General features: G+C 45.5%; 1 protein-coding gene across 1 annotated transcript in view; it reads left to right on the forward strand.

Moving 5' to 3' along the window:
* The first annotated feature begins 1,450 nt into the window (after positions 1 to 1,450).
* Positions 1,451 to 27,066, forward strand: part of LOC130121742 (electrogenic sodium bicarbonate cotransporter 1-like) — a 57,516-nt gene continuing 31,900 nt past the window's right edge. The window contains exons 1-4 of the mRNA XM_056290612.1: positions 1,451 to 1,780; positions 7,434 to 7,507; positions 13,298 to 13,468; positions 22,594 to 22,726. Of these exons, the coding sequence (XP_056146587.1) occupies positions 1,761 to 1,780; positions 7,434 to 7,507; positions 13,298 to 13,468; positions 22,594 to 22,726 (398 nt within the window). The 5' untranslated portion in view covers positions 1,451 to 1,760. The remainder of the gene's footprint in view (positions 1,781 to 7,433; positions 7,508 to 13,297; positions 13,469 to 22,593; positions 22,727 to 27,066) is intronic.

Genomic DNA, 27,066 nt, shown 5'->3' on the forward strand with positions numbered 1-27,066 from the left:
TTAAACAAGAGGAAGTGAAGTGATTATGAATTATTTAAAACTTCTTTAAATTAATTTGTCTTTTAATAATATCTTCAAAAGTGCTTGTGAAATAATAGATTATTATAAGGGTAACTAATAAGCTTAAAGGTGGAATTGCTGCGACATCCCATTGCTCAAATTATTAGCACGACATGTAGTCCACCTTTGGGGCTTCCAACTTCCAACTGCTCTCTCGAGTTAGAAAGCTCAGCCAGGAGATGGCGCTACAACCCAAAACAGTTCCGCTAATTTCAGACCGCATTAATCTTTTCGATCCGTTGCCTCTTCATAATCTAAAGACTAAGATTTGAAAATGTACTTTTCTGAGATTTTGCTTTGAAATTGAGTGATCACTTTGGCACCAAATCCATTATCCCACCTACTGCAATTGTCTGTATTTGAATTTTGTGGGTTTTTTTTGTTGTTGTTGTGAAGGCCAAGTATCTGTGAACTTGTTTCATCACTAAGTAGGCTAGGTTTCACATGTAGCCTCTGTTACCTGGACTAAACAATTGTTATAAACACGTGCAAATGTTTGCATTTTACGTATGGCATTTGTTTCACAGGGGTTATAATTAGCATTGCGTGTATTTAATGTTTATAATAAACACCTCGGTTTAACCATGTTCAATTCTTGTCTGTTGCTTCATACCTTTGTTTTATTTGTTTTATCTTAGTCATCTAATATTATTTATTATAAATATATATATAAATATTTATTAATATGTAAATATATAATTATATGTAATTATTTATATATATAAATATATGTATGTATATATATGTGTGTGTGCATATATGTGTATATGTGTGTGTGTGTGTGTGTGTGTGTGTGTGTGTGTGTGTGTGTGTGTGTGTATCCGGCTTGTTCCGTTTTTCAGGTCGCCCTGAGAAACAAAACTAGACCCGTTTTTCAGACCTGTTTATCAGGTTAGTTTATTTATGTAGAAATACACAGAAATAGTAGAACTATTTAACAACCCACCAAAGAACGGTGCATACCATGAGTATATTTACATTTGCCGTCACGTCGCCTTTTAGCTAATAAACAATATTCTTTCCACCCCTCACCTTGGAAAACCAGCCGGGTTTCTCATAAAGGAAATCTGTACGCGGAAAAGTGTGAAAATCCATTTCGCGTAAAAGTTGGGGAAAGCGCGTGTGCGCTAATGCTCACGTGATGTGATGTCGTGATAACTTGTGAGCAGTCAGAAATAACGAGGTGCCCCCCCCCCAAAAGTTCCCAGCCCAGCAGAACGGCCCTGTGTGTGTGTGTGTGTATGTGTGTGTGTGTGTGAGAGAGAGAGAGAGCGCGCTCCAGTCATAGACCTCACCCCCCCTGCCTGTGGCGTCACAGTGGAGGGATGGCGCTTTAAATATGGGAAAAGACAGGCTGCCTGAAGAGCCTCTCTCCGCGAGCCTCCGGTGACACGAGAACCGACCTCTTGCTGGAAGATGTGACCGGCGCGGCGAGAGAGCGTCGCTCGGTATGAGCCGTCAGTTGTCGCGTCTTACCCTTCGGTCGTAGAGGCGAGCGGACGGCGATACGCCCAGATATATTCGGCAGTGTGAATGGGAGGACGCCGTTTTCGCGCCGCTGGATTCGCGTAGTGACAGAAGCGCGACAGAGTTTGGGCAAAGCCCGCAGAACTGACGCGGAGCGGCGACGCGCTCTGGCAAGGCGACTCAGCCGGCAGGATACCCGGGTCACCGCTGAAGGCGCGACACCGCCGGCCGGCATGGCTTCGGAGAAGAGCAAGTGAGTTGTGCGGCGCTACTTTTACCTGTGAAACTTCCGCCAAAAAGCCCGTATGACGCGAACCGCCCGGCGTCGTTTACTGTGTGCCTATTTGTTTGTTTGTTTGTTTGTTTGTTTTTCTCAGAGGACATCACGCGACAGCCCTCAGCCATCCGCTGTGTCCGCACCCGCGCTCCGGCGTCGGAATGGCGCTCATTCAACGTGTTGCCCGGTTGACACTCGAGCATCGTGCTCGTGCGTAAATCTGGCTCGCGGCTCCCCCGGACTCGCGGCGCCCCCGGCTTAAATTACAAGGGTTTTGCTGTGACTGAGGCTGCGTAATACTCGCACCTCTGCCGTCTCCCTGTAAGAAAAACGTCGCCATTCATTAAAAAAATAAAATAAATAAAAGCTACAGCAACGCCGCATCCTAAGCCCCGAAACGCAAATGGGCAGCTGCCGTCGACTTTCCAAGAAACCCGTCACACTCAATTAACCAGGCGCCGGGTCGCGTCGTGCGGTTCGTCCCGGTCAAAATATAGCGCGGGCCGGCCTGTTGGGTTAAGTGATACGTTGTCACAACTTCCGCGGGGCACATGGCGCAATAGCCCCCCCCACAGTACTCGGCGTGAGCTGGCATGGGCCGTGTTGCGTAATGGCTCGGATGCCGGAGCTGCGATGTGTTTCGACACACGCGCAGTCTCACCTGTCATTAGGTGCATTTTTTAAGAAAGAGCTGCGCTAGAGACCCCCCCCCTCGCCCGCGCCCCCGCCCCCGATTGTCTTCACTTAGTCTATCGGCAGCTGCAGCGAGTGTACAGCTTGGCGTTTTCACGTGTTTTTAACTTGCAGCGTGAAGCTTAATTAGGACCGGGCGAGAGATTCGGGTGCATTTCTGGGCCCTTTGTTACTCGAGACTACTTTCTAGGTGTGGTGAAGTGTCTCAAAACACGATTTGGACCCCCCCGTTGAAAAATCATTAGGGGCTAAGCCTATTGAAACCAGGTAGAGTTTCATTGATGTGACGAGCCTATTGGATGACTGGGCGACCTCACCCCGATAGCACAACGGTAGACATTATGGACGAGGGATCGTCATTCTTCACTTTCATTGTGCACGGTTCAGTGAACGAATGAGTGAAATTCGTGTACAGTGGGGAGATTGTTTAGTCAGAGAAAGTCGAGTCAGCTCATCTGAACACAACGTTCATTGATGAACTGACTCAACTTCCTTTGACTCTCTTACCTGGATTACTGAGCATGCATAAAGACGAGACGCTTTAGTGTTTACATCGTGGCATTTACCTGTTTCTTCCACGTGGTATCTGTAAAAATAGGAGTCCCACAAAGCCATTAACCCTCACTGTAAGGGCTGGTTAGTAGTTTTTGCAGACTTGTGGGTTAAAGTGCAGAAAACTACAACTTACTGCAACCTCACGCCGTGTTACGTTGAGGTAAACCCACCCGCATCGTGACCCACATGACTGAAAACCATCTATGTTTAGCTGGCTAACAGTGTGTTGCATTGGGGGTATCTAACTGAAGCCGAGCATAAGGTCCCACATGGTGGACCTGATGGGTGGGATTGGGCACGTCACACTGTAAGGAGATGGGGATGATCCCAATCCCTGATCCTGAGCTGCTGATCCTGGGTCCTCACGCACCGGCAGGTTTATATAGCCACACCAAGTCACTAAGTGTAGACAAGAAGTGAGAAGTTGACCAAAGACGAATAGCAGATGGATGTAGGTGGCTGCTCGGGCCCTCGCCCCTTTTCTTGTCCGGTAACACGAGGCGAGTCACTCCAGGAAATAAAGAGCTCAAGAAGATGCTCTGGCATCTATATCGGCGTGAACAGCGTATCGGAGGATCTAACTCCATACAGCAAGTGTATCACAATACATAAGAGCTTCTGTTGTATAGTCCAGCACAACACGTAGCCTACTTTTGAGCCGAGCTGGAGGACAAACTCCCATTAGAGCTGAACTGTCAAAAGACTAGCCATACTAACTTACTAGCGTACTATCGCTTCACCCGTGCCCTTTCAAATACCTCTGGTTAGCATTAACATTCTTCCACTTTTTAAAAAAAAAAAACATGGCTGCTTTGTGAGTAAGGACTTACTACCGGTCCTCTCACTATGTTTTACGACCTCCCTCTACTCACTCTATCCATCACCCAGACGTCCATATTTTGTTGAGGACAAGTAGTTTTTGCAAAATTATACATAATAGTGCCCTGTGAGGACTTTTCCTTAGGAGACACTTTGCGTGTCTGCACAAACGAGTATGTGAGAAAGGGACGAATCCATACTTTCACAGTTCGGGGGTTAACGTCTTGGCAGAGACTGTCAGCAGTGTTCCCTCCCTTGTCTCTAATTGTAATCATATGGATACATATGAGCAACTTTGACCGCGTGCAGCTTGATATCATTATGGCTATTTTTGCAGGAACCAGCAGAAGTGCGCTCCGTACTCGGCGTGCTAGCGCGAATGTTGAAGGTTCAGGACAAGAAGGGGACAGCGTGGCACCGGCACATCTCGAGTTGCACTCCTCCCCAACCCGCCTCATAAAGGCACACAGTGAGAGAAAACTGATGGTTTTGATCTCTCGCCACAAAGTAGCTGCTTAGCGGGAATCACCCTTCTCCAGCAACAGTTGTTAAAAGGGGAGTACAGAGGCCGGGGGGCTGGTTGGTTGCAGCTCGGGAACAGAGGCGCCCTGCTGGGATACTTCTCATCACTTCGTCATGGAGTTGGTGGTTTGACATTATGGTGCCTACTTGTCAGTGCTTGTGTACCTCTAAATTTCTCAAGGCCAGATATGAATAGTTTAGTCGGTCCATTGGGGGAAACGCAGATTATCTTGCAGAGCTATCAGAGCAACAAATGGCATCCTTCCTGACTTTGTTTATTTAGGAGTTTGTGTATACGGCCCCCACCCCCTCATTTTTCCAACTGTCATGCTACTTGGGGAATTGGGAGTGTGAAATAGAGATAACTGTCTGTGTGCCTGTTGACATTCTTACCGTAGGGGTTAGACACAATATGGCAAGTTATATAAAATGGTTTCCACACCGCTTCTGGGGGAATTTGCCATGATGGTTGATCTCCTAGGTACTGATCTCACCGGTCTGGAGAATACTTTGTATTCAAAGAAATACGTATTTACCCACGGGCTATCCAACCTGTCTGTGGTATTAAGCACACCTTTTGTGGAAATGGATTAGCACACACTTTGCTGGACTGGAGGAGCCACATTCCTTCTTCTAAGGTACCAGGAAGAAACCCGCTGTAACTGAATCGTTAAAGGAAGCTTTTGGGCATGCAACCTTGTAAAGTTGCCCTGATCCTGAGATAAGGTACTTCAACACACAAGATCTTCTGTTTTCATCAGGATCCCGATGCAGACCGCACTGGTAGACCATTGACAAAGCAGCATACTGCTGAAGCTCATATGAAGGGGTTGTAAAAAGGTCTCAAGATCCATGCAAAATCCGTATCGACTTGGGTAGATAGAAAAATGGCATGTTTAGCTATTTTAAATGGGTTTTGCAGCTTTAATTTTCTTATTCAAACTCTTGCATTAGAAGTGCTGGTGAATTTTGTAAAATTTATTTCATTTTATTTCATTTAAACATCATGTTATCAAACCAAGTCAGCATCTAGTCTCTTGTAACTAATATGACATCCTGTTTTTAGAGCATCAAAATGGACAGGCTATCTGCTATTTGAATTATTCTGGTCATGATTTTCTTGCTCCTCATGAAATTCATGTGGATTTTCGACTCACTTTTCTCAATATTGTACAAAAAAAAAGAAGGTCATGTTCAGAATAAAGGAGGAAAACTGATGAGCTGATTTTCAAAATTGTTATTAGTTGAATAGGATAATTATTTGGGGATTTTTTTTATGGTAACCTAAATATATCATGAGGGTTGGCCTGAAAGAAGACGAAGGAGTTCACATCAACTACTTAGTGGCCTGTGCTGAGAAAATCATGCTTTAGCTGAATATTTCTGATATTGTTATTATTTATCCACTATTTGACTTTTAAATAAACGAGAAGATTGATAAAGTTTTATCATATTTACTCACTATGAAGAATATCTTTTTGGCTTTGATGCTTTCATTAGATAGCGTGGTGAGACGAAAAATGATTGGGAACGATAACCAGTGGCGGCTGGTGCTAAAAAAATTGTGGGGGGGGGGCGCGATTTACCTTGGCGCAGCACACCTGACAGCTGCTTTACTGTCTACACAGTCACAGAGTTATTAAGAAGGACAATGTAGCCTATAGAGTCTATCAGGGTTCGTAGACGGTGGATGATTGACAGTCGAGACGAGGTGTCGTGGTGGTGGGTGTGAACACGATTGACAGCCGCGAGAATTGTCCAATCACATTAGATCATAAGTCATTAAAACAATAACAATTCACGGCCAATAAAAGTGGGAGTGTCTGGGGCGCACAGAACTGCGCCCCCTGGAAAATCTGAAGAAACCAATCAGACAGCAGCCTCCGGTCACCTGCTCGCCACAAGTTTGAGGGCTTACATTAGGTATCGTTTGGCTGGCGCCCAGCACCAGAACCCAGGCCCAGCACCAGAACCCAGGCCCAGCACCAGAATGAAACGCACAACAAACAACACCATACTGCTGCTTTCTATTCAATATCCTAAAGATAATGCGGGCTAAAGCATGCAGGCTGATACATACATGACGCACTCTTCCACATGTGATCGAACGTTTGCAACAGGCATAATTTGCCCAATATTCTACAGCGCCCCATGGTGGCTCGGCGGTGACGTGCAGCCATACTGTCATTCACGAGAGAATGCTGCGGCGAATTCGGGGAGGGGGGGGGGGGGGGGAGGGGCAGCCAGGAACCGCCGCAGCCGGACGCCAACCCGGGTCTCCCGCACCACGGGCTACTACGTCAACTAGTCGACTAATGGGGTCGTTAGCCGTTAGCCAACCGGCTAGCGAGGCTACACATTCACGCACTACGATGCGTTTCGTTCTTTTGGGAAAACGTTTCTTTTAGCTCATTTGTCTCGGTGACGTACGTAAGACTCATTTCTTTGAAAAATACGTTGTTTGTGATTAGAAATGATTGTTGGTAATGCTTAAATTATTTTAAAAAATGGAAAATTGAAAAAGTATTAAAAATTTATTTTTGTTAATATTTAAAAAAAATAAAATTTCAAGATAAAATTTCCATAAATATACAAATTATTTAAAAAAACATTTAAAAATGGTTGAGGTGGCAGTGATTTAGTCACACATTGTGTGCAGGAGCACAGACAGAAGTGCGGGTTAAACATCACCTGTGTTCCTAAATTCTGCTGAACACACTATACCAGTGTTTCTCAACCCAGTCCTCAAGGACCCCCTATCCTGCAGATTTTCATTGTAGCCCTGCATAGGTAGCCCTGCTTGTACTTACTCGACCAATCATCTCGCAGCACTTAATTATGCAAGGTGTGCATCATCTAACAAAATTCATTGCTGATTGGTTGAATAACTACAAACAGGTATCTATTAAGGGTTGCAAAGAAAATATGCAGGATAGGGGGTCCTTGAGGACTGGGTTGAGAAACACTGGTCTATACTGTCTGGCTTTCTTGATGGTCCTTTATTGTTTCCTGAGTCTTTTTTCTCATTCTTACCTTTTAGGATGGAGGATGAGGCCGTCCTGGATAGGGGTGCATCCTTTGTCAAACATGTCTGCGATGAAGAGGAGGTGGAAGGTGAGCCAAATTGATTAAGATCAACAAATAAAAGGTCAAAGTGCACTGATTTTCCCCCTCAAACCTCACAACTGTTCCATCTGACACTGCTGTTCCAGACCAGGTGTTTGCCTTAGTTATGAGTACTGTTTTCTAAATAATTCAAGATATAGGGCTCTGTTTTCACGCGGACGTAGAGTCGGAGGGAGGCACAATCGCGGGCTGATTGCCAATTTCCTCAAGTGCAGTCACATCAAGCGCAAGGTTAGCTTTCCCCACCTGCATCCGTTTGGTAGTTTTGTGGCTCGAAAGAAACCTGTCTACGCCAGGATGGGTGTGGTAATGTATCTCGGGGTGTGGTAATGCAGACCCGCAGGCGTAGTATAATGTTAGTCCATTCTGGCTTATAACTGCGCTTCCGCCTCTACCGGTTCAGGCCATGTCTAAGTGCACTGAGGTGTGCTCGTGAGCCAGCCGAGGCGAGGATGCTCCAGAACATCAATCCAAATGTGTTTTAATGGATGTTATCTGATACATTTCACCCCGCTGAAATAAATCATTGAACCAACTGCAACGACTAACTGAGTGTAACATTCTGGGTAAATTAATCTGATAAGAAAAAAAAACAACCCCAATCTATGTGGCTGTTGAATTTGATGTGAATCAAATAATTTGCACTCATTATGATGCATGGAATGTCAACCTAATTTGATAAAGTGAAAGTCTGTCTGGTCCAGACACAGGGGTGGACTTTCTGGGGTGGGGGTGGGGGGCAAGGGGTTCTGTTGTACCCAGACCCGCAGCCTATAGGGGGCCCAGGAAAATTACAAGTTGAGCTTTGAGCCCGGGCCCCATGCACCTACTTCACAAGGCACCATTAAAAACCTATATTATTACCTATATTATAATATTATTACTATATTATTAATTATATCAATAACATAATTTATTTGATTATCATTGTCATTAATAATAATATACATTTTATTATATTATTAATATCACTGTATTATTATTATGTTATTACGATATCATTACCTAATGTCGGAGTAGTCTGGGACCTGTATGTGGCAGGTATTTATATGGTTTCTTTTTTATTATGATTTAGATGGTTTCTCCAGTGATTTCTTCTCACCAACACTCACTACATAGCCTAAACCATCATCCAAGACCCATCAACTGAGAACAGAATAATTCATTGTTACTTCTAAAATTTTGTGGAAAAGGACGCCGTTTACACTTGGTTTTAAAATGCGTTTTTTTTTTTTTGGCGATCTGCTCACAAGTGGGCAGCGCTAAATACGAGTGTAAACCACCACCAAGACGTTTTTGTGAACCGGTTACTCAAACCACTTGCCAAGGTGGTCTGGGATGCATTTGGCCACATATCTTTTGTACTGTAAACACTAATGCGTCCCTGACAATGACGTAACAGGAAATCTTCTTCTTCTTCTTCTTCGGAGTAATGAAATCTGATCACACGTGGTCAGTAGGACGCATTTGGAGACGCGTGGTAGACACAGGTGTAAACGACAATGTGTCTCACTGTCCACTTGCGATCCGATCGCCCAAAACGCATTTTAAAACCACGTGTAAACAGGGTCATTGTTATCTATGTGCATTATAATGCCAAAGACTCCTGGGAAAGTGGCAAATAGTGTTGTCATAGTTCTCATCAGTTGTCACGTGACTCCTGCGTCCATGAGCGGTTATTCTACCCAGCTACCTTGGCTGTGAAAGTTAGCTAGCGAGTGAAAAAATTAACGCAACTTCTGTTAGTGAGGAACAACAGGACGACTTCCGGATATAAACACAGAAGTAGTGTAAAGAAAAGAAAAATGTGTGGATAAGAGAGAGTTCAAGCTTAAAAAAAATGGATTTGTTTCGAAGTCGACAGAGGACCTGTGCTGCTAGCTCTGTCGCTTACGCTACTGCTAGTCCTAGGATCAGGTCAACCTTTCAGCTAGTTAATCAAACCTTTCAGCTAGTTAATCAAGTAAATGAGTAATTCAATTCTCATGAATATTTGACTAATTTGTTGCTGATCATGGGCCCGTGATCATTTGTTGCACCTGGGCCTGTCATCCCTCGATTCATGTGGACTTCCTGTGGCAAGAAAGTCAATTCCACTATCAATCCCTTGATTGGAAGAGGAATTTGTTTTTTTCCACCAAGTCACCGGACTGGACTGGGGTGTGAAAATCCACTCCTGTGTCCAGGGGCGGACTGGGAATGAAAAACGACTCTGGACTTTTTGGCTCAAACTGGCCCACCAATTCCCCCCCCCCCCCCCCAGCAATACATCACCACCCGCACAAACCCCTCCAAACTTTACGTAAACAAGATCACTGAACAATATCTATAACAATGCTTATAGTAAAATACAGCAAGGGGAACGTGTTGCTCTTAGGAGGAAGCTGGCTAGAAGCAGCCCATTTTGGCACAATGGCCCTGGCAGCAAGTGGCAAGAATCCCTGGAACCATCTGACCAGTAAAGGAAATAATTTAACCACCTTTACATGTTTTTTTCTCTTTTTGCTTGTCCGTCTTGCTCCACTCCACTATGTATCCAAGTGTCGCCACTTGACAGAGGCGGGAAAGGGGCGGGGCCCAGGAAACGCTAGAATGGACCGGACCAAAAAGTAATTGGCTGGGAGAGAGAGGCTGACAGATTTAATACCCAACCGCAGTGGTCCGGCAGCCCACTCGCCTGGGCCAGTCAGACACATAAACTTGTTTTTTTTTTTTATTTAAGTGGGGGCTGAGGTTATTTATATTTTGCGTTGCATCGACCCCAATGGCCAAGTGGCCCACCGGGAAAACTCCCGGGGCTCCAGATGGCCAGTCCGCCATTGCCCGTGTCAGACTCTAGCCTAAACTCGCGTCCATTGTCAATCTCTGTGGGCTTGTGCACATGGGAACGCTGAAGTCAAGTCGTTAGTTATGTAAGCCAGGCTGTTTAATAATGGTCTTTCTGCCTGCTGTTTCAAAGATACACTTTGATTTCTAACAATCTATACAGATGGAGGGTGTACTTGGGAGAGGCCAGTGGTACAGGGAAAGAACGGATTTCATTCATCCAAGTTAATCGAGGAATAATGCAGAACAGTTGTAACAGACTTCTCTTTTCATCCATCGGGGAAATAATATGCTTCCCCTTGGCATATTTAAAGGGTATGAGAGGAGCTGATCTGATTGCCCGCCACAACTCCATCTGTTTATACATGTAATCGTCCTAATCCAGCCTCTTTATCAACTACGCTGTGCTGCGCTAGGGCTGTGCTGGTCACCAGATTACCGAAAATGTATCTGGCCTGCCCATGTATGCCTGTGCGTGCACCTGTGCCTGTGCCCATTTCCATGAAAATAGAAAAGATATGAAAGGCATAGAATAGAGCACTGATCAGTACTTAAGGTTTGACTCTCTTCATCCACTGGAGCACAAAGTAGGAGTCATCAGGATGCTGCACCACCAAGATGGCAACGTCCCCACCAACACGGTGGCCAGGGAAGGGGAGAAATCCCACATCCAACAGGCCCTGGTTAAGTGTGGTTATCCTTTTTTTGTGGATTTTTTCCCCCCTTTTGCTCCCCAATTGTATCCAGCCAATTACCCCACTCTTCTGAGCCGTCCCGGTCTCTGCTCCACCCCCTCTGCCGATCCGGGAGGGCTGCAGACTACCACATGCCTCCTCCGATACATGTGGGGTCACCAGTCGCTTCTTTTCACCTGACAGTGAGGAGTTTCACCAGGGGGACGTAGCGCATGGGAGGATCACGCTATTCCCCCCCAGCCCCCCCCGAACAGGTGCCACGACCGACCAGAGGAGGCGCTAGTGCAGCGACCAGGACACTTACCCACATCCGGCTTCCCACCCGCAGACACGACCAATTGTGTCTGTAGGGATGCCCGACCAAGCTGGAGGTAACACGGGGATTCGAACCGACGATCCCCATGTTGGTAGGCAACCAAATAGATGCTACCCGGACTCCCGAGTGTGGTTATCCTAACTGGGTGTTTGTCAAAGCCAGGAAGATGCCCAAACAGTGCACCAGCTAATCGAAGAGAGGAGAAGGACAGGAGCTGTCTATTTTCCAAACACCGCTTCTCAGTTGCTTTCAAACCCCAAAACATGTTGCGCCAGAAACTGGTCCACCCCAAGGATCAGGTCCCCCGGCACAAACAGAGCAATATAGTGTAGGCGGTTAAGTGCCAGGAGGATTGCCGTGACTTGTAAACTGGGGAAACCCAACAGATGCTGGCCAAGAGGATGGCACAACACAGGAGAGCTAACACGTCAGGCCAGGACTCTGCGGTCTACACCATCTACAGGCCGGTGGCCCCTCTTTCAGAAATGAGGACGTGCACATCGAAGAAGGTTGAATCAGTTCATCTGGATACAACGTTCACTGGCAGATATGTTTCATCACTCGTCTAAGTGACCTCTTCAGTCTAAGCTGACTGCAGGTGTCCCCACCCTTATAAACAATACAGTGGCATAACGACCGACACCAGCGAGCAGTTTCATATGCAAACTGCTTGTTGGTCGCTGGTCGAAGGATGTACACATATTCACCTGCACATCCTTGATAGGGAGGAAGGAACGCTGGTTTGAATGGGGAGTCAAAGAGGCCATCTATGTTAAGAGGGAACAACCATCCTTGAACGGGGGGGAGGGGGGTAAGAGTACATGTGTCCGACCGTTGGTTTCAGTCGTTATGCCGCTGTATTGTTTATAAGGGTGTGTGTGGATACCTGCGGTCAGCCGAGACTGACGAGGTCCCTTAGATGAGTGATGAGACGTTTCTGTCTCTATGAACCTTGTGTCCAGAAGAACTGATTCAACCCTCTGTGACAGAGCACACAGAGTGTACAAATCTACCTGGTAACAGCTTGTACTGTATTAACTTTCAGTGCTGACATTTTCAACCAAGTTCTTCTTTTTATGTTAATTGTGCCCAAGGCTTTATCCACAGTTATTCTTGAGCTACTTCAGAGTGCAGAACAGAGAGAAGCATGCCAGGGTTTTGATGTTATGACAGGCCACATGTAAACGGTAATATCTTTCAGTTCCCTGACTTCCCCATAAAACTCCCCCGTGGAAACCTTTTCTTCTTGTGTTCACCTCATGCACGCTGGTGTCCGGTGTGTGACCACACTTGCAGTATTAAAGATATATTTTAGACCTACAAATCGTGTTTCCTGCTTAGAAGGATATGCAAGTGCATTTCTGTTAACTTGGGTAGGTTAGCCAAGTTTGTGTTTGATCTCTCTCTGTCTCTGTCTGTCTCTGTCTCTCTCTCGCACTCTCTCTGTCTATCTCTTTCTCTCTCCTTATCTCTCTTTCTCTCACTCTCTGCCTCTCTCTCTCTCTCTCTCTCTCTCTCTACTTATCTATCGACCTATCTATTTACCTAACCACCCATCCATTTCTTTGCCAGAAATTACTTCCAGGAGACATTTAATCATCATTTCCTGTATGGAGCGCAGTACAGGAAGTAGTTACCATTTATTCAAATTAAAAGTGTGCCTATCTGACTGAGGATGACTTCCCTCCTAAATTACCAGCAAACCCCAAATTGTAACCACGCTCCTTGAGAAGTTAACCATGGCTTGATTCTGTTTCAAACCCATAGGCACAAAACCACATCTTTAGATATGTATTTTTTCTTCCTCAGTGAAGCAGTCTGCTTTCATATTGTTCCTTCATTGGCGATATGGATTACCAGCATGCAGGATTAATGTAATTTCCTGTTGTGACTGTCTGTGGGTGTAATCTGACCTGCATTCCTCGTATTGTGTCATGGCAGGTCACCACACTGTGTACATCGGCGTGCATGTTCCCAAGAGTTACCATCGGAGAAGACGTCACAGACGCAAGTCTAGCCACAAGGAGAGGAGGGAGCGAGTGGAACAGGCTGTGGAAGGAGACAAGTCTGACGGGGAAAGCGAGACAGCACCCAACATCCTCAAGCCCCTCAGTGAGTCCTCATATAACTAGTCACAAAATGATAACATTCTGCAGAAGTAAACATGAATAGTTTTGGTAAAAAACAAGCAAGGAGCTGGCAGAGCTTCATTGAGGAGTCAGCCAAGCGGATGAGGGAAGTCCACCAACAGTTTACAGTCAGAGTCCCTGAGATGTCAATATCCTGGTCATGCAGGAGGTCTCCACTAGAATATAGGCCCTGAAAGGCAAAATACAGGGGCAGCTAAGGAAGTAAAAGATCACTGAATAAAAAGCTAAAATCAAATGGCTCAGAGATGTGGAGAGGGTGGAAGTATGGAGCTGTTGATCCCAGTTCAAAAATGACAAGATATGTGCTAAAGGGACATAACAGGAGTTCACATTATCTCGGCCATTTGTCAAATCACTCATCAGCTAAAGAATGGTGGTCTGGAAGCAAGTGTTGGAAAATAACTTTGAAAGGCTGCAAAGAGACAGGCGGGACATACCCCGAATTTCTGGTCATTTATGGTTGTTCCTTATCCGATGCGAGGGTCTAAGGACAGGATGTTGTGTTGCTGCTAAGCCCCTTGAGGCTAATTTGTAATTTGTGATATTGGGCTATACAAATAAAATTGACTTGACTTGACTTGACTTATATTTCCATATCCGAACACCCAGTAGATGTTAGCCCGTAGGGACATGCAAGATGCAGTTTTGTTCAGGATGGCGAAGAAGCTGACTTCTAATGACACTTCTACTGGCTGTGGAAAAGTGCACCAGATGTCCCGAGATTTTTTTTTTTTTATGGAAGCTTATAAAAGTAGTATGAAAGAAGCAAATAATCCCAGATCATTGTGTGGGGCAGGATGACTTTTAATCCTAAAGAGGGAGACTTTATATATAGGTCAATTTCAACACATCTCTTAGAAGTGGAAAGAAAGATTTTCATTAGTGTGACAGTGAAGAAGGAGCTGAGCCGGAAGTGAAAGCTCCCAATTTACCAGTCAATCTTCATTCCGACCCTCAACTATTGTCATGAGCTTTGGGTAGTGACCGAAAGGGTGAGATTGCAGATACAAGTGGCTGAAATGAGTGTCCTCCATAGGGTGTCTGGGCTCAGCCTTGGAGATAAGGTGAGGCGCTTGGACATCCGGATGGAGCTCGGAGTAGAGCCGCTACTCCTTCATGTCGTAAGGAGCCAGTTGAGACGGTTGGGGCATCTGATTAGGATGCCTCCTGGGCGCCTTCCTTTGGAGGTTTTTCGGGCACGTCTAAGTGGGAGAAGATTCAGGGGTAGACCCAGAAATTGCTGTAGGGACTACATGTCCAATCTGGCCTGGGAACACCTTGGGATCCCCAAGGAGGAGCTGGAGGGCGTTGCTGGGGAGAGGGACGTCTGGAGTGCCCTACTTAGCTTGACTGTAAATCAGTCTCATTTGAGTGATTTGGAGTGCTTTAATTTGACAAATCAATCTCATTAAATCATTTAGAAATATCCATATTCTATCTCTTGGTGTTCAGGTGCACTTGGCCCAGTACAGACATTTTTTTAAGACTTGTAATTAAGCACAGGAATTTACATTAGTGTAGCAGTGTATAATTTTTTTTTACTATGGGAGGGTTCTCGCAATCTTTAGCGTTCATAATGCCAGTGGAGTTAACCATGAGTGAATAAATACTGGTTGTCCATCAGGAAGGCATCGCGGAAAGACTCGCTTTCAGCCCCCATGGACATGCACAGACCAGCACGTCTACATGGTGGCTGCTCTGCAAGTTGCATGATAACGTGAAAACAGTCTAGGATGACGTTCAGGTTGCAAAATGGCGGCACGGTGGCGCGGTGGTAAGCACTGTCGCCTCACAGGCAAGAAGGTCCCGGGTTCGAACCCGGGGGTTGTCTAACCTTGGGGGTCATCCCAGGTCATCCTCTGTGCGGAGTTTGCATGTTCTCTCTGTGTCTGTGTCTGTGTCTGTGTCTGTGTTTTCCCCATCATCAAAAAGTTTTAAAATTTCCCAGAGGGCAACGCCGCGAGAAAAAAAGTGATTCTTGAGTTATCTCTATTCTAGTATGTTGTGTTGCTGTTAAGCCCACCGAGTCACATTTGTAATTTGTGATATCGGGCTGTACAAATACAATTGATTTGATTTGATTTGACTTGATTTAGTATGGCAGGCAAATTTCAGTGTGCAGAAGTAAGACAGGGGGTTGAAGCTGAACTGACACAGTCTAAAAGACACAACAACGCTTCAATGTTGCATCTATATTTGCACGCGGGAAGAGGGGTAAAGCCCTCGGGACATGGCACACAAGAAGAGCAAACATAAAATTGTGTATAAGTGTATAAAATTAATGCTTGTAAAGATTCAGTGCAGTGTATTTACAGTATAGGGGTGATCCTTCAATTTGGGGCACTTTCGGCTTTTGAAGTTTTGAAAAAAAAATTACTTTAAAATCTCTTCTTTTCTTTTCCAGAAGCTGTATTGAGTGGTCTGGAACAATTATATATATATATATATATATATATATATAAAAATATATATTTATATTTATTTATTTATATATAAATATATATATATATATAAATAAATATATATAAATATAAATATATATATATATATAGCTAACACAACCTAACTCTAACAAATACAATAACTTTTGTTTTTGTATTGTTTGTTTTGGGTTTTTTTTTTTCAAAAAAAAATTTGTCTACCCTGGGGACAGAAAAACTCCCCTAATTGAAGTAAATTGGGGAGGATTATATAAATATGCATGCATTCACGATTTGTTTCATAATCGGAGCAGTTCATTGTGTGTGGCTATCAAGATGTTATCCGCGGACTGGCTGAAACCCCATCTGCCTCCCTTGTTCAAGAGGCCACACAGTTTAGAAGCTTGGCTTCATTAGCTCGGCCTCGGCCTGAAACAGTCATTTAAAAATGCAGAGCAGGTATCACTTACTAACCTGGGGAAATGCCGTGTGCTTAACAACTGCTTTGCACATTTTGGGGGGGATTAAATCAGGAAAGTTTACCACCAAGTAGGCGCTCTTAGGGTCGCTAAGCGCACATGCACAATTTACAGTTTTGCCTGTGAAAATCGATATGAAACCTGACTGGGAATTTGCCGTCTGTGTTGTGCTTATATTGCACTTCAGGAACTGCTGAGCAGGCTGCTAAGTCAGAAAAGCCCGCACTCTCGTTTGTTTTTAAACTGGTGTTGAACGTGGAAATTCACGGGGGTTGATATTTTGCAGACTTTCGGTCGTCTTCGTGTTAAACGCGTCATCAGCGTTGCACGTTTACTTATACGTAGGCGCCTTGATGCGCGCTCAGTAATCCAGGAAAGAACATCAAAGAGGGTTGAATCGGTTCATCTGGATACAACGTTTATTGACAGTACACGTTGTATCCAGATGAACCGATTCAACCCTCTTTGATCTAGTCACCTACTTTGATCATATTTTCCCCTTTGATCATCGCTAGATGAACTGTGTAAATGTGCATGTAGAAGAGTTTACTTTGTGAGTACACAAGTTTACTGGCACACCTTCTGCTATTCTGATTCAGTGACGGATGGTTGATGGGACGTTCCCGCGTGGCATCCCCAGTTAGGCGGCCGGGGTTCTGGCATATCGTCACTCGGGCTATAGCGTCACAAGCTGCTGGTTGACACAGATTCTGCGCAGCAGACCAAGCACCTCGGTAATCCTCTCACGTAGCTTGCTCCTCCGACAATGTAATCCTCCTCCTTGACAGCTCATGCTCAGGTGCAACCCAACCTGTTTGTGCTTAGTCACCTGAAGACACCATAATGGTCAGATTAGGGGTTTTGCTCACATTGAGATCTGTCGAGGCATTCAGCTCTGCTGTAAGTCTCTTCTTACACATAACACCGACTTAGCTGTGAAGGTCAAAGAGGTAAAGAACTGACTGAAAAGATGGCACGTTTACAGTTATCCAGTGTGCACTGGCAGATGAGCGATGGCAAAACATATATTGCTAATGCTACAAAACGGTACTCCTCTTAGTGTGTATTTATTTCCTCGTACATTGCAAATGAAACATTAACAGTGCAATAGATTAATAACAATATTAATATTGTTAATAATATAATAATAATACATATAATATAATAATAAGTGTAATGACAATAAATAATAATGATAATGTATAATAACATATAATAATAATATACTAAAACACATATAATATAATAAAATATTATATAATGAATATGAAAATAACAATAATAATAATATGAAAATAATTAATAGCACAAAACTTTATTATTATTGTCATACACAAGGGTTTCTCCTTATAAACATCCAGTTTAGTCAGTCCAATCATCAGTCTGGAATTATAGCCCATGATTTATCCTGTGGAGTTATTATGTGTGTATGATTCAAACAGGGCAATGGCAGTGCAAGTACAAACAGTGCTGTTCATCCATAGAGTCCTTATCAGCCCCCCGAATCAGTACACAGTGAGACAGAACTGGAACCAAACCAAACACAAGAGCAGGGTTAAAAGGTGCCGCTTGAGCTGCCTGTACCACTACCACTGCACCACAATGACTCTCTCTCTCGCTATCTCACATATCTCTTGACCATCTTGGCCTTGTATGGTTGAGTGAGAGGGCAAGGAGGCAGCCCTTATTGTATAATGAAACGAGAGTCATTTGGGGAAGAAGCATTTTCCTACTGCTGAGTAGCAAACCCCTCCAACGGACTCCCACAACGATCTATGAGTTCAGCTCAGCTTTCTTCTCTTGGTATTGGGGGGGGGGGGCGCATATTGGTTTTAGACCCGTTTGCCTTAAATCTACACCCTACTACCTTGCTATAAGTAATATATATGTGCATCCTGAAATCTTCACTGAAGTGTGTCCTTGTTTGAGGCGCTACTACTACGATGTTGTTGCGTAGTAGGAGGACGCAAGCGAACACTTACACGGAAAGCACGCGTGACGCCGTATCAGATGGTGGTCGGAGGGTTTGGTGTGTAAACGTTACAGGGTAGCCAACGCGAAACACACAACTCTCGTAGACGACGCACGCAGAAACCTCCACCTGTTGGTCTTTCGGCTGCTCGGCCCTCCGCCTTAATCCCCTTAATCCTGTTGATTCTGTCAAACCTCGTAAAACCGTCCACTTAAAAGTTGCGAGCGCCAACAACAAAGGCCTGGTTTTTATTGATAACACCAGTTGGGAGACTCAAGAGGTGAATCGGGTTCTGAGCACTGGATGGTGTCAATTTACTAAATGTTAAAAGCATGTTAAGGGGCCGGGTCCGGAGGAGGCCGTGGAGCTAATACAAGGCCAGGGAAGGTCTTCTCGATGTGGGGAAATGTTAAAGGTTTGCTGACAGAAGTCAGAGAGTTTTTCTGTCTTAGTCGCCTGCTTTTGTGGCTTCTGTGCACAACTGGGAAGAAATCTCCACATTTCCTTCAAGACGGCGTTTACCTCGGTTACCTTCAGCGGGCCGCCGTGGCTGAAACAGCAGCAAATCTGCTGTTCCAGCTGAACCGTTTCGAAAAGAGCTGTTCTGAATAAATCGTGGGTGTGCTGCCACGGTGTCGGTCGACTTGACTGGCACATTGAGACAGAGTCCCCCAGGCGTCCACGTGGCGTGGCGGTCTATTCCGTCGCCTACCAACACGGGGACCGCCGGTTCGAATCCCCTTGTTACCTCCGGCTTGGTCAGGCGTCACTACAGACACAACTGGCCATGTCTGCGGCCTATCAGGAGGGAAGGGGGAACTGGGGGAGGCGGGGAGGGGATAGCGGGATCCTCCCAGGCACTACGTCCCCCTGGTGAAACTCCTCACTGTCAGGTGAAAAGAAGAGGCTGGTGACTCCACATGTATCGGAGGAAGCATGGGGTAGTCTGCAGCCCTCCTCGGATCAGCGAACGGGGTGGAGCAGCAACCAGGGCGGCTCGGAAGAGCGGGGAAATTCGCTGGATACAATTGGGAAGAAAAAGGGGAGAAATACCCCCCCCCCTCAAAAAAAGACAGTCCCATCCACCTACAGTGTGTTGATGCGTGCTCAGTAATCCAGGTAAGAAAACCAAAGAAGGTTGAGTCAGTTCATCTGGATCCAATGTTTACTGACGGATACATTCGATCAGATCGATATTAGCCTGGGTGAGGCACCGCCCACCCTGCCTCCCCCTGATGAGCGATCAAACGTATCCGTCAGTAAAGGTCGTACCCAGATGAACCGATTCACCCTTCTCTGACACCCACTTACAGGTTAGCGCACACTTTGTGACCTCAGGGTTGCGCAACCTGTCCATTTTCTCAGAAACGTGTCGGTGAACAGCGGTTTTCCTTTTTCAACACTGCCCTGCGATGTGTCGCCCGCCCTTCCTGTTCGACTTTTCTTGTCAGACAAGACGAGTCCCGAGATGGTTTCTGCCCTTTTACCACTATCACGGGAGAGATCTGTGACACATATGGCGACTCCGCCCACCTACTCAGTGTGAGCACATGCTGATCGGTATCGGTTCTTAGAAGGAAGTGTCGCAGTGTACGTACGTATGGAAAACCTCGTCAGGACAAGGGTGTGCTATCGCGGCATCTCTTCGAAGCTGAAATTACGAACCACATCTTTTTCCGCCTCAAAGGATTTCCATCATATAGGTTAAAGTGACTTCTCTTGAACACGCAGCAGCTTGTGATTAAACATTGTTGGGAGTAGGGAGGGCATTTGTATGTGCATTCAGGTGGTGGTGGTGGTGGTGGCAGGGTCATGAGGGTCTCCAAAATACTTCCTTTTTTTACCCCCCCCCCCAATTGTACTTGGCCAATTACCCCACTCTTCTCCGCCCCCCCCCTGCCAATCCGGAGGGGGGGGGGCTGCAGACTACCACATGCCTCCTCCGATACATGTGGAGTCACCTGACCCTTCTTTTCACCTGACTGTGAGGAGTTTCGCCAGGGGGACGTATCACATGGGGGGGGGGGGATCACGCTAATTAGAAGCAGAGGGGTAATTTGTCAGTCAAGACAACCAGGGCTCCTTACAGGTTCACAAATGCGAGGCCTGTGGCAAAATCCAAGCTGCGGTTGTGAGTCACGAAAAAATTCATCTTGGTGCCAAAATTGGAAGGTTTCATTGATTTTTTCCCTCCACGAATGTCTATAATAACTCACAAGTTAAAACCCTGCCATTACTCAGTTCTGTTTGGCAGGGAACTGAGATTATTTTCCTCTCTCTGAAATAACGTCGACATAAAATCAGATAATGGTTCATTATGTAATGAATGCTCATCATCCATGGCCTCCACACACTGTTCAGTCTCTGCTTCACCCAACATGTGTAGGAATGCTCCATCGTTGTGTGTGGCAGGCTGAGGTCTTGAGCGATGGCGGTAGACAGGAAGTAGAATGACCCACACAGGATGGGGTGTGGGGTTGGGAGGGGCTCAGGGCTGGGCTTCAGGGGAGTTTAGATCCGGGTTGTTCTGGCTGCACCAGGAAACCAGGTGGTCCGCCTCCTGCCTGTCAGCAGACTCGCCGCCCTCACATATGAATCCCATGGCTCAGGCTGTAACAATGTTTTAAGAAATAAAACAGTTAAATGAATTAAATTCCAAACAGTGCATTTGTATTAAATACACATAACAATATAATAATAACAATAATAATAATTATAATCATCCATCCATCCATTGCCTTAACCGCTTATCCTGCTCTCAGGGTCGTGGGGATGCTGCAGCCTATCCCAGCAGTCATTGGGCGGCAGGCGGGGAGACACCCTGGACAGGCTGCCAGGCCATCACAGGGCCCACACACACACACACACACATTCATTCCTAGGGATAATAATAATAATAATAATAATAATAATAATATTGTATTTATATTAGTCCAGACATATAGGTCAGGTGAATCGGCCGTACTAAATTGTCCCTATGTTTGAATATATATATATGTGTGTGTGTGTGTGTGTGTGTGTATCAGTCCTGTGATGGCCTGGCAGCCTGTCCAGGGTGTCTCCCCTCCTGCCGCCCAATGACTGCTGGGATAGGCCCCAGCATCCCCGCGACCCTGAGACCAGGATAAGCGGTTTGGGTAATGGATGGATGGATGTATTCATATTATGTCAGGAATCCTCAACGTTGGACCAAGCTATATGATGAAGTGTTTTGTACATTATAGAAAATCCCAATGACCTGACACTTTCAGCTGTGACGTGATAAGGGAAACATATTAAAGGTGCTTCAAATGACTAAAATTAAGCTGAAACACTGTAAAAAAACTACTGAGATAATCTGTTTTATACCAGAGACGACTGCTGGGCTAGGCTCCAGCATCCCTCGGCCCCAACTGGGATAAGCGGCTCGGATAATGGATATCAGAGACTGGAAAATGGATTTGATTCAGACAAACAATTGAGTACATACTGTCATGGACCCACGTCTAGTAAAGCAGTCATTTTCACATATTTCTATAACTTTTAAGAACTGAGTTTTACATGCACAAAAAAAAGGCACATATCTTCAGTCACTTTTTCACTTTCACCCTTTCCTTTACCCCTCGGGTTCGCCTATTTCTGAGCACCGCCCCTGGAATTATGTTTATGGCGCCACTACGTGCACACTGGGTATGTCAGTAACACTATAAAAATAGTACACCATCAACAATACATGCGGCATGCTGGGCCAGTGGTTAGTGATGTCGCCCCACAGCAAGAAGGTGCTGGGTTTGAACCCCTGGGGTTGTCCAACCTTGGGGGGGGGGGTCATCCCAGGTCATCCTCTGTGTGGAGTTTGCATGTTCTCCCCATGTCTGTGGTGGGGTTTTCTCCAGGTGCTCCAGTTTCCCCCACCATCAAAAGAAACAGGCATGTTAGGGTGGTCAGTACTCCTGTCTTTGCCCCTGAGCAAGGCAATGGGAGAAGAACTGGAGCTGGTCCCCGGGCGCTGCATGAAGTCGGCGGCCCACTGCTGCTAGCTACACAGATCACAGCTAGGATGGGTTAATCTGCAGTAACTGAATTTCCCCAAGGGGGTTAAGAAAGAAAACTTAATTTGATTTAATTCAGTTTAATATACAGCATCTGACTTCATACAAAACTGAGATCTTTCATGTTCCTCTACCTCAAATGCACATGTTGACCCCCTTACTGTTTTGTCTCTTCCCTTCTCCAGTCTCCCCAGCTGAAAGGATCAGGTTTATCTTGGGAGAGGAAGATGATGGCCCACCTCCTCCCCAACTCTTCACAGAGCTGGATGAGCTGCTGGCTGTGGACGGGCAGGAGATGGAGTGGAAAGAGACGGCCAGGTGAGCAACCAAGCGGTGTCTTAAGTCCACGACGTCCCTTACACAGTCCCGTTCCCTTACCGGTTAGCAGCCGCTTTGTGACTTCGGGGTTGCTCAACCTGTTCATTTTCTCAGAAACAAAAATGTCAGTAAGCAGTGGTCTTCCTCGAAAACACTGCCCTGCGATGAGTTGCCTTCCTTCCTGTTTGACTGCAGTGTCAGACAGGTTTATTCCAGTACCTGTACCACCATATCTAGGCTATCATGAGGTAGATGTGTGACACATGCTGTGACACTGCCGATCTTCCCCGTATCGCCACAGTGACATTCTGATCACCATCAGTTCTTAGAAGGAAGCATTGCAATATATGTATGGAAAACTACTTCCATGACAAGGGTGTGTTACCGAAGCCTTTCCTCATAGCTGAAATTACAGCTACATCCTCGGGGGGCTAATTTTTTTTTCTATCTCAAAGGATTTCCATCAAATAGATTAAAATAAATGCTTTTTTTTTAACCCAATGTAGACTGTGAATAAAATCTTTTGGGAGTAGGGATGACACGTATGTTCGGGTGGTGGTGGCAGGGTAATGAGGATTTCCCAAAGACTTTGTTTTAAAGGAATTTCCAAAGTTGCCTGAAGATCTTTCACCTTTCCTTTGTGCAAAAGAGAGAGAGAGAGAAGGTTGGATGATGTGGGGATAGTGAATCAGGAAGTTCAGTGGATTAGCAAGGAGGAAGTGAGGGCAGCTATGAAGAGGATGAAGAGTGGAAAGGCAGTTGGTCCTGATGACATACCTGTGGAGGCATGGAGGTGTTTAGGAGAGATGGCAGTGGGGTTTTTAACTAGATTGTTTAACACAATCTTGGTAAGTGAGAGGATGCCTGGGGAGTGGAGAAGAAGCATACTGGCACCGATTTTCAAGAACAAGGGCGATGTGCAGAGCTGTAGCAACTACAGAGGTATAAAGTTGATCAGCCACAGCATGAAGATATGGGAAAGAGTAATAGAAGCTAGGTTAAGAGGAGAGGTGATGATCAGCGAGCAGCAGTATGGTTTCATGCCACGAAAGAGCACCACAGATGCGATGTTTGCTTTGAGAATGTTGATTGAGAAGTATGGAGAAGGCCAGAAAGAGTTACCTTGTGTCTGTGTAGATTTAGATAAAGCATACGACAGGGTGCCAAGAGAGGAGGTGTGGTATTGTATGAGGAAGTCAGGAGTTGCAGAGAAGTATGTAGGAGTGGTGCAGGATATGTATGAGGGAAGTGTGACAATGGTGAGGTGTTGGGTTGGAATGACAGATGGGTTCAAGGTGGAGGTGGGATTACATCAAGGATTGGCTCTGAGCCCTTTCTTGTTTGCAATGGTGATGGACAGGTTGACGGACAAGATCAGGCAGGCGTCTCCATGGACGATGATGTTCACCGATGACATTGTGATCTGTAGTGAGAGTAGGGTGCAGGTTGAGGAGAGCCTGGAGAGGTGGAGGTATGCACTGGAGAGAAGAGGAATGAAAGTCAGTAGGAGCAAGACGGAATACATATGCGTGAATGAGAGGGAGGACAGTGGAATGGTCAGGATGCAAGGAGTAGAGGTGACGAAGGCATTTGAGTTTAAATACTTGGGGTCAACCGTCCAAAGTAACGGGGCATGCAGGAGAGAGGTGAAGAAGAGAGTGCAGGCAGGGTGGAGTGGGTGGAGAAGAGTGTCAGGAGTGATTTGTGACAGAAGGGGACCAGCAAGAGTTAAAGGGAAGGTTTACAAGATGGTTGTGAGACCAGCTATGTTATATGGTTTGGAGACAGTGGCACTGACGAAAAGACAGGAGGTGGAGCTGGAGGTGGCAGAGTTGAAGATGCTAAGATTTTCACTGAGAGTAACGAAGAAGGACAGGATTAGGAACGAGTATATTAGAGGGACAGCTCAGGTTGGACGGTTTGGAGACAAAGCAAGAGAGGCGAGATTGAGATGGTTTGGACATGTGTGGAGGAGAGATGCTGGGTATATTGGGAGAAGGATGCTGAATATGGAGCTGCCAGGGAAGAGGAGAAGAGGAAGGCCAAAGAGGAGGTTTATGGATGTGGTGAGGGAGGACATGCAGGTGGCTGGTGTGACAGAGGAAGACGCAGATGACAGGAAGAAATGGAAACGGATGATCCGCTGTGGCGCCCCCTAACGGGAGCAGCCAAAAGTAGTACTAGTAGTAGCAGTAGTAGTAGTTTGTGCAAAAGAGAATCGTAGAGGGATAATTTGTCAACACCTTTGGTGGCTCAATCCTATTCATTTACTCTGTCACGCTCAAACTGAGCCTTTAATAATAATAATAATAATAATGGATTGCATTTATATAGCACCCAAGTTCAATTTTAAATACAATTGATTTTAATTAAACTTTAATTTTAATTACACCATATAAGCGTCACTAATTGGACTTCTTTAATCAAACTCAAGCTATCTGTGTCCCGACTTCACCTTTTGCGACAAGGCTGTATTGTAGTAACTCGTTTGCTTATCGTTAACTATGTTCTGCTTTTTGTGGTTCTTGTGTAACTTCAATGAAATGATCTCTCATTAATATAATTGTATACTCTGTGTCTGGCTGAATATAGGTAAGGTCTTAGGAGTTGATATTTGAACTTGGATCGTAGGGGAACATTCAACAGACCTGTCACCATTATCAGTGTCAGATCAGATCAATTGTGTTTAAAGTCAGTTTTGAAACAGAGCCGGTGTGCCGTGAAGAAAGATAATACATTTGGATGTTGAGAAGTATTGCTAGTTGGTTTGGTACTCCTCTATGTCTGTACAATAAACTGGTGATTATTCAGCTCTCTGCCCAGATATATGGATGGATGGATGGATGGATGCCCAGATATATGCCCACTCGATTTATTGACCTGTCTTTCCTGAAGGCAGTTAAGCCGTGTCCATAGAGAGACACGTGGCTAGATGCTGGTAGGGCAGACATGACAGGTGAACGAGTCTTGATGCGTGCTCAATAACCCAGGTAAGAAAATCAAAGAAGGTTGAATCGGTTCATCTGGACACAACGTTTATTGACAGATACGTTTCATCACTCATCTAAGTGACCTCTTCAGTCTCAACTGACTGCAGGTACCCCCACCCTTATAAACAATCCAGTGGCATAACGGCCCAAACCGACGATCGGGTTCATATGCAAATATGGGCGTGACCATGAACTAGAGTTTCAATGGCCATGTGTAAAATGACCATTGAATTCCTCTGTGAATAGTACACATGGCCTTTGAAACTCTAGTTAGTGGTCACGCCATATTTGCATATGAAACCGATCGCTGGTTTCGGTCGTTATGCCACTGGGTTGTTTATAAGGGTGGGGAAACCTGCAGTCTCTTTATGAAAGTTGTGTAACGTGCATGGATAAGAAGACACGCTGGCCGCTGGCTCGCGGGTCTGACCCTTTAGTCGAGCGGTTAGCGATGTCTCCTGCGGTGCGGGCGATACGGGTTCGCTTCCCGGCCGCGGCAGTTCCTGTGGTTGCGTTGTCCCCCGAATTCGCTACAGTTGTGTCCAGATGAACTGATTCAACTTTCTTTGATACAGGTGAAAGAGTTCCTCTAACGCCGTTCTGAACAGGGTTACGCCTAGGTCTACTCAAGGTATCCCTATGTAGTCCTTTTTGGAGTACTTTCTACCGTCTCTGGCGGCGGAGGGCGAGGGGAACATGAAAGGGAAGGTAGATGACTCTAGGAGATGGATAGTCTCTGTCTGGCCAGGCTCCTCTTCTCTCAAGGGTTGGGTTTTAGGCATGTGGCCCATAACCAGGGGGATATTCTATCCTGGGAGGAAACTCCATCCCCAGGCTCTGGAGAATGGCTCTTTGTTTTGGTGACGTGAAAGGCATTATTAACAAGACAAACCCTGCCCTCAGTCTTGCATTCAAGGTTTAGCTGTGTCTGTTAGTGACTGAAGACTGGCACAAGTATGCTGAAACACCGAAAATCACTGGCAGTCTTCCCAAGTTGGAATAATTTATTCTACCTTTCCAAGATGCCCAGCATCCATTATTTTCTCTGCATGAAGTGGGGGCATTTCACAACATCCTGTGGTTGTTTTGTAAAGAAAGAGGATACTCCTGGTTGCCTTTAGTTTGTGGTTCCTGTTTGTGAAAGTGACTGTTTGTGTCCTTTTATTTCTATTGTGCACTGACCTTATTTATATCTAACTGAGATGACAAGAGTCAAAACAATTTTGAATAGTTAGCCAGTTAGCCAGTCAACGGTTAACCGTCGAGGTGCCACTGTTTCATTCTGAGCAGGTCATGTTATGGACTTAAATATTTATCGACCAACATGGATCCGGACTCAAGTACGCCGAG

The sequence above is a fragment of the Lampris incognitus genome, chromosome 12, assembly GCF_029633865.1.
Source record: "Lampris incognitus isolate fLamInc1 chromosome 12, fLamInc1.hap2, whole genome shotgun sequence".
Taxonomy (NCBI): Eukaryota; Metazoa; Chordata; class Actinopteri; order Lampriformes; family Lampridae; genus Lampris; species Lampris incognitus.